This window comes from Aplysia californica, unplaced genomic scaffold (genome assembly GCF_000002075.1).
Source record: "Aplysia californica isolate F4 #8 unplaced genomic scaffold, AplCal3.0 scaffold00485, whole genome shotgun sequence".
NCBI lineage: Eukaryota > Metazoa > Mollusca > Gastropoda > Aplysiida > Aplysiidae > Aplysia > Aplysia californica.
Window position 1 is genome coordinate 535,216 of NW_004797755.1, and position 8,650 is coordinate 543,865.

General features: G+C 42.1%; 1 protein-coding gene across 2 annotated transcripts; it reads left to right on the top strand.

Moving 5' to 3' along the window:
- Positions 1–844: 844 nt before the first annotated feature.
- On the top strand, positions 845–8,209 carry LOC101850029 (sulfotransferase 6B1). Of its 2 annotated transcripts, none has more exons than XM_013086607.2 (3): positions 845–1,017; positions 4,533–5,392; positions 7,833–8,209. In XM_013086607.2, exons 2-3 carry the CDS (start codon positions 4,534–4,536, stop codon positions 7,943–7,945), a joined length of 972 nt encoding a protein of 323 aa, XP_012942061.1. In that variant the 5' UTR covers positions 845–1,017; position 4,533; the 3' UTR covers positions 7,946–8,209. The 2 variants fall into 2 exon arrangements, with proteins under 2 accessions (XP_012942061.1, XP_035827594.1); XM_035971701.1 differs by lacking the exon at positions 845–1,017 and adding an exon at positions 1,339–1,373.
- Positions 8,210–8,650: the final 441 nt, after the last annotated feature.

The following is an 8,650-nucleotide window of genomic DNA, read 5'->3' on the forward strand; positions in this document are numbered from 1 at the left end:
GACTTGTATTTGTAAGGTATCTGTGTGTACAACAACATCATGGCGGATATTTTATATAATAAATTTTTTTTTTTTTAATTTTTGGGGGGGGGGGGGTTAGGGGGTTGGGTAGGTCCTGCTTCTATTTCTGCCCGCATGTGTTGCTGTTTGTCTGTCCGCCTGAGTGCACAGTCAGTATTCCTGGTGGTATCTAGTTTTGTTTGTTTAGCTTGTAGCCCACTCACACGCCGCTACCGCGTCTCTGAACAGCTGGGACTGGTCAAAGGTCACAAACTAAGCCTTCATGCCTTCTATAATTTGTTAGAAATACCTGTAATAAATAAATGATGTGGGTGGTTGGTGGGTGCTCTGGTGTGGTTTGCTCCTTCTTTCTTGTCAAACATCTATCGTCCCTATTAATTCCTCTTCTTCTTGTTTATGTTTGTTACTCTCTTGTAACGCCTCTAATCTTCTGGCGCTCATATGACATTATGCAGTTGCGAGCGCCGTAAAACCTCTACTAAAACTAAAATAAATGATATTGACCTCTTCTTTCAGCGCCCACTCCGTGGTGTCATTAGGCGCTTCAAGATAAAGTAAAAATCCAACCACTTGCACAACGACCGGTTTCATGCAAACCGGCCGGGGTCAGCCAGTGTACAACAATCCTTTCAAATACACATGATGCATCCGTTATCTGATGAAATGATAGCCTATATTGGCCTAGAGTTAAAGTAAACACCGGCGTGACCCTCAAGTGAGAAATGACGTAACTCTATTGATGGTGTGCCCCCTAGGCTAGCCTAGGCCTCAGCCTAACTGTGTGACCTCTGTCCCCGCTTTCGACCCACTTAATGACCCAGCAATCGCTCTCTTCAGCTGTCTGTTGCAACTCTCATACATGTTGCATGTTAGTGTTAGGCTTACACATGCTTGTCCCACTGCGAGCATTCGTTCACTTGAGTCTTGAGGCCCGGACAGTTGCTTGTGTGTGTGTGCATGCATGTTTATATCGAGATCTAACAAGTGATTTTCAGGGTAGGTAAACATATAATAGGTGCTTAGCTAAATCACTACATGCAATGTAAGCTTCTTTTGGTCATCCTCGCCATGTGAACCCATGTTCGAGTTAACGATCTTTGTTTTGTTTTTCTTTTTGTTTGGGGTTTGTTTAGTTGTTATTATATTTGTTGTTGTTTTTTGGTGGGAGGGTGTTTGTTTGTTTGGGTTTGTTTTGTTTTATACACGGTAAGAACCGAAAGAAATTAAGTTATCGAAACTGTATACATGTACTCTACCAGTAAGCCTCAGTTTGAGCGGACAATGATGTAATGTTTCACTTTGATGTGTCGTTATAATTGTGCTAGACTAGACATGCTCCTGTCTGTTGAACGGTATGCTTTCAGTCAGTATTCTTTTTAATTTATTAATGATAATAATGATAATAGCTCGCCCATCAATGTCTGACGCTGACCAAGACATCCGCAGAGGAGCATATTTCTCCCGCGGAATAGAAGAATTTGAAAGATTAAAGGATATAGATGACTTGTGGCTTCTACTGGGGCTGATGAGACCAATTGTGTCAGAGAAAAATGGTCACGCTTTGAATTTTAAAAGCTCCACTTCCACTTGTGGGTGTACGCAGCTTGTGGGCTTTTTTCTTGGTTTTAGCTTTTCTTGTTAAATTTGTGAAGTGTCATATGATTTGCTCCCCACTACTGCATCTGTCAGAATCTTGGCTCTCCTGTGTCGAAGATTTTATGTTGAAGTCCTTCAGAGATATTTTCAGGCAGTGGGAATGCCACAGCAGTCCCAGACTCTTGCTCAGTCTTCCAAAGGATCCACTAGCTTTATTCATACGTAAAACTATGTCAGCATTGATGCGGGCATTTGAAGATCGTGTGCTGCCAAAGTATTAAAAGCTTTCAACATTGTTCAGTGTAGTTTTATGTATTTTGATTTTAAGAGGGAGAGTCTGCGTATCACCAGTACTTACTTACTACCCATTACGCCATCTGGCGTTTAGGGCAGCAACAAAGGATCTCCAGCTCTGTCTGTTCTGGGCCATCTTGGTCAGCGTTCACCACGAATGATTCCAGGACTTCATTTCAAACTCTACTCTGCGTCTCCAGGTCAGTTTGGGTCTGCCCCTTTTTCGACGTCCTTCGGGTGTCCGGTGGAGGGCAGTCTTCACAATGGAGTCGGGTTCTCTTCTCAGAACATGTCAGATCCATCTCCATCTTCTCCTTTTTATTATGGTGGTCATGTCCTCTTGCTTACATTTACGTAACAGATCTGCGTTGGAAATCTTGTCGGGCCTGAAGATTCTGAGTATTTAGTGTAAGCTGGCTGTATGAAAGGAAGATAGCTTGGCACGGTCATGATCAGTCATCCTCCAGCATTCAGCTCCATATAGGAGTGTGAATAGTACATAGCTGTTATACAGCTTTAACTTAGTTTGTATACATGTACTAAACTGTCCTGACTTCCAGATGTTGATCATGCTTCTGTGTACAGATATTGCCTTGCCGAGTCTGTTCATGATGTCTTCCTTTGTGCCGCCGTCAGTTTTGATTATGCTGCCTAGGTAGCGTATCACCAGGGTCAGGATGAAAGAGAACTCCTGTCTTTGCTGTGTTTATTGTAAGTTCTCAATACATTTGAAAAATGATCAACACAGTTTTGCATGCTGAATTCTTCATGAGCAAGCAATGCTCAGTCATCGGCAAATACCAGTCCACAGAATCATGTTAGCTTTTGTTTTTGCCTCCATCCTACGAGAGTCAAAGACTTTGCTATCCAGCCTGTAACTGATATCAATGCCAGAAGGGGAGCTCTGGAACACCTCATGCATCATCGCTGATAACACGATGCAGAAAAGTGTTGGTGCCAACACGCAGGCCTGCTTCACCCCAGTTGTAACAACAAGATCCTTCAAACATATCACCATTGCTCTTGACATTTGCTTTCATGCTGTCATGAAATTGGTGAACCATTGTAATAAATTTAGGCGGACAACCATACTTCACTAGGGTTTTCCGTAAGCATTATCGGCTCACGGTATCGAAGACATTTGTATATCAACAAAGGTTAAATGTAAGGCTTTATTCTGCTCTTTACACTTGCCCTGGGTCTGCCTGGCTGCAAACATGTCGACTGTACCCCTTTTAGTTCGGAAGCCACTCTGACTTTCAGGTAAAACGTAATCTGAAGAGATCTGCTTCTACAGGCGTTTGAGAAGAATTCTAGCCAGGATCTTGCCAGTTAAGGACAAGATGGATATGCGTCTATGGTTGTCACAGAATTGTCTGTCCTGGAATACTTCCACATTCCCACGTTTGACAGAATATCAACAAGGTGGTCTCCACTGAAAGCAAAGAATCTAGGCCAGAAGCCTTGTTGAAGGACATTTAATGGCACTTCTGATTTCAGTGTTTGTTGGGGGACAATCAAGGACAGTGTTCAGTGAGATTTGCCAAAGGGATTCAATTGGCTCATAATTGATTCCTGGTGGTAGATTTAGAGCCCTTTCAGTGGGTTAAAGGCCCAGCGTCTCAGTGTCCCATTTTTATTTCTGAGGGGGGAATCATAATTTTTTTTTTTATGACGTGCGGTATAAGAACAAATGGCTCCTGGTTTGACTGCAGTTAATCCCTAGTAGTGGCATTCTTCTGCACTCTCCTGATAATATATAATATTGCCTTTAGTTGGTTCTTTCTTTTTAAGGTCGGACACCCAAGCTCATTTCATGAAACAATGAATTGTTGTTTGGAGTAGCAAGCTTTTTATTCTCATGAAAATTCTTGCTTGAATATTTGCCTCATCCCCATTATACAGTTGAGAACACTTGTACTCGTGTTTGGTGGGTGGTTAGCGGATGTGCTGTTGTGGTTTACTACTTCTTTCATATCATGTATGTGTAATCCCTGTAATCAACAATTTCAATATATCTATATTCCCCTACTTGGACGTTTTTGTACATAACAGCTTGCACTAAAAAAAATTAATTCCATCTTTTTAGACAACAAACATCCCTTGTTCCCTAAAAAAACAACTTCAGTCAGAAGTAAAAGACCTAGGCTTCTGATCTGTAACGAAGAAAGACACAGAAGGTCATTTTTACCATCACCCTTCAAAATTTTTCCATCTTAACCATCTTGTATAAGTACATGTATTCATATGACCTTAGAGCATGCATCAGAATAACTTTGAGTATGTATGTATCTAGCTTAAGATTAGTATTGTTTATATTGCTGCTCATTTTTATTATGAATGTGATTGTACGCCTGCGCGTGCGTGTGTGTGTGTGTGTGTGTGTGTGTGTGTGTGTGCACGTGGTGAAACACCAAACCAGTGTACCAGGATCTGGACAATAAAGATGTGTCTTATCTTATCTTATCTCGTCTTTCTTTTGTTTGTATGTTGTTCTCGAGTAACACTTCTAATTTTCTTCACTTGCGTGATTGTATTGTGTTGCAAATGTCGTAAATTTTAAAACTAAAACTTTTGCTTGTAATTTCTATTCATTTTCTCCTTTTCTATTTTTCCGCCAGGATGGGTCTTCTGCAAAGGTTCAAGAGCTTTTTGTACCAGCAGATGGTCAAATATCAAGTGATTTTGTATCTACTGCCAATGTTGCAGCCATTTGCAAAATATTTCGCTGGTACTGGAAGTAAAGGTAATCACAGAATAACTGATAAGAGTGGAAAATCCTTTCCAGTTTGCAAGCTCAACGGAAAATTGTTCCCTGCTTTTGGGTTAGGGAGACTCCAGACGATCCCCGACGTCAGTATCAGACGAGATGACGTATTGCTTGGTGGCTACCCCAAGACTGGGTGCCACTGGGTGCACGAGATCCTCCACATGTTGGTCAACGGGAAATCGGAGCTCACCAAATATGGAAAAGGGCTAGGTGGAATGATTGACGCTATCCCAGACATCATCCTGGACTCCCTGTCTTCACCACGTGTGCTCAATTCTCACATGCTGTATGACGATCTACCAAAAGGTGTTAAAGAGCACAGAACAAAAATCGTCATCACCGTAAGAAACCCAAAAGACACAGTTGTCTCGTTCTACAACCATGTTCGTAACCTGGAGGAGTTCTACACTTACACGGGAGAGTTCAACGACTATTTTGATCTTTGGATTGAGGGAAATGTGGACTACGGCTCATATTTTGACTTTTACCTGTCTTGGGACGAGTTGCTCAAGAATCCAGAGAGGCACCCTGTGCTACTTGTGAAATATGAGGACATCAAAGCTCAACCCATGGAGAATATCAAACGCATAGCGCAGTTCTTGGAAGTTGACGTCACAGATGAATTCGTGGCCGAGATAGTGGAGAAAACCAGCTTCAATAGCATGAAGTCCAAGAGGGCTAAGGACATGTCAGCAAAGCTTTTCCGCAAAGGTAACGTGTTGAGAAGTCTGAAATAGGGCCCATCTACTGAGCTTAATACGTGTACGCGTATTTTTCTTTTGCACTTTGAGCAGACTTGAATGGAAATTGGTAAAGTTATAGCATCAAAATTCGACTCGCGACCTTGAAAAAATGAACCGGTTTGATTTTGAAGGTCACAGTCAAAATGATAGCCACCAAACAAACGCACTATCGATGCCTTCTAATTGGGAAGGGGTGTCTCTCCCTGATCGTGCATGTGTTTAGAATAAATTTTATCTATATTACGCTCTCCTAGAATTACGATGTTCTGTCTGCTCAATACCTAGTTTTGATCAACTTGACGTTAAGGACTTTGAGTTTTACTACAAGCCTAGCTTTTTCGAATGCAACTCTTTGAATATCTTGATAACGACTCTGAATAATGTTAAGATTTTAATTGCACAAATAGAACATTTGGTTTCTGCTCATGGTCTTAGAGCTCATCCTTGCTTTCTAGTCTTCTTTACCATAATATGCACACTGATTCTCGTTTTCCTAGTGCGAGACCATTTTTTCTGCAAACCTATGAAAATTGGCAGCTATCTCGAAAGGACAACTGGCATCTGTGGTGTAGCAGTTAGACGCTTGTCTGTCGCACGCAGGAGACCCGAGTTCCGTTCAATTCCCAACTCGGAAGAATTTTTTCAAGTATCTCGGTATTTCTGCCTGGATGTTGTATCCCTCTCAACCGAGTTGGGCCTGACAGGCACGGATAAAGTCTGCCTACCAAATGATGTAAATTGTGTCGATGGGGGCATAAAACACCTACGTTTTGATTAAATTAAAAAGGAAAGGATAAGTCACAATAATATGTTTTATATTGTGAAGAGGGTAGTAAATGATGGGCGTCCCGCCCTTACCAATGTTTACTACTACTTTTACTTTTACTTTTTCATCCTCTGTTGCCGTTAAGCGTCGAGGGGAGATACAGTTTTCTATGGTAGGCCAGCCCCGCAGCTCTTTCAGTTGTGATGTTATGTTTTCTCAGGGTTTCTTTGACACCCTCGATCCACCTTTTGCGCGGCCTTCCTCTTCCTTTATAGCCTGAGAGCTTGGTGTTGAAGGCTCTCGAGCCTGGCTGGTCAGATGACATGTGTAACAGGTGGCCAAACCATTTTATCCTCTGTCTTTCTATGTAAGGCAGGCAGGACTCAGTGCCGATAGCTGCTCTTACTTCTTCATTTCTCTGCCTGTCTCGTCTTGTGATGTTAAGGGTTTTGCGGAGACATTTCATTTCGCATGCAGTGATTTTGCTTTCATGGGTTTTGCTTAAGGTCCAGGTCTGGCACTGATAACATATTGTTGGTATGAATATTGAGGTGACAAGCTGTCTCTTTGTGTCCATGGAGATGTTTGGATGAGATAGGAGGGGTGCGAGCTGGTAGGTGACAGCGTTGGCTTTTTGAGTTCGCATTTCTATTTCTCTGTCTATGGACCCGTTTTCAGAAAAAGTGCTGCCAAGATATTTAAATTCCTTCACCCGTTTCAGTTGTTTGTTATTGACATGGATGTTCAGGGGACTATGGTTTCGACCAATGTTTGACCTGTCCAAATTGAGAATATGTATAATTTTATGGCTGCTTAGGCGTGACAAACTGTGCTCGGTCCGACGTTGTGACCTTGGGAATAAGGCACTTTACACGAATTTCCTATTTAGTTCGGCTCTTTCGGAGATGGACGTCAAACTCGGAGGTCCCGCCTCTCAAATAACCCTATAGTGCTGATAGGGGTGTTAAAACTATACCATTTCCTTTAAACTTGACAAAACTGAAAGAAGTGTCGAAAGACACACAAATGCGGGTGGTTGGAGTGGGGCAAGTGGTATGTCCTACTACTATACTTTCCCTCCTGTTGTTTCTGTCGTCTGTCTTTCTGTCTTACTTTTTTCCAGCTCTACTAATAAATGGTCATAGCTGTGTGTATGTAGTATGTGCATCTCTTTACTAAAACAAACAAGACACACAATTAGTGTGGCATCAACTGCTCCCTGTACTGCTGTGTGTACCTGATATCATATGGTACAGGGAGAGAGTGAGTGAGTAAGGAAGTTTAATTTGAGATGATTGTTTGAATTTTGAAAACCATGAAGATTCTTATGTCCTGAACTGTTGGATGTAGAAGGAAATCACGTTTGCTGATTGTGTAAGTGGATTTAGAGAGCCACATTTGAAATTGTTTATATTGAGTTCTATTACAGCTTTCTTCCCTTTGTCTTAGTCGGGTGAGGAGTTTTTATCGGGTATCTGGGTCTTTCTGTTTGGTGTTGTACATCTTTACCTCTCTATCCAAGTTGACCCTGGCAGACATGGTTGAAACTCACCTCCTAACTAATCTAGAATGTGTCGATGGTGGGCTTAAAAACGCCCACTTTTCCTTTCTTTTTTTTCAATTGTCGGTGTTTCATCCTCAGGCAAAGTCGGTGACTGGAGAAACTGGCTGAGTGAGGAACAAAGTGAAGCAATCGACAAACAATGGCAGAAGAAAATGCAGGGGTGTATTTACCAACCCCACTATAATGAGTGACTGTCTGCAAGCTTGTGGACTTTTGGTAGACTTGCTCAGTGGCAGAGTGTCGTAATTTTGATTCTCTGAATGGTTCTTGTAATGGTACATGTGTTGTGTGATTGACGGATGGTCGAGAGGTTATGTTTGCCTCTCACTCAATAGGTCCTGGGTTCGAATCTGGATAACGATGGACTTTCTTTCTCTAAAATCTTCTCCTTTCACCTCCTTTCCTGCTGTCTAAAATTGTTCTGTCGTCTGCATTCGTCTCCACTTTCTGCCTCCACCTCCTCACCTCCTTTGGGCTTCTGACTCTTTCTACAACCTTTCTACTGCTACCCCTTAGCTCCCTCTTACTGCTGTCTTTCAGCCTCACCCCTGATCGTATGGCAGGTAAGATCTAACACCTAGCCTTCTCGGAAAAGGGCGAAAAATCTCGGAGGGCCCGTGTGCAAATTGCGCACTTTAAAGATCCCCTGGTGATCTAAAAAATTAAGATCTAAGAGAGGCTTCGGCCGCCTTCCTGTCAAAATTCAAAATTTCCTACCAGCTAAAAATGTGTAATGTGTCCCGCCCGCTCACATCACCTTAACTAGTTGCGAGCGCCATAAAACACCTACCAAAACAAAATGCAGATTATTTTGAGATTTCTTCTTAAAGGAAGTAAAAGTAGAAGAAAGCATTGCCAAACGCAAGGGAGTCATCTCGAAGTTATTTTCGTCGCTA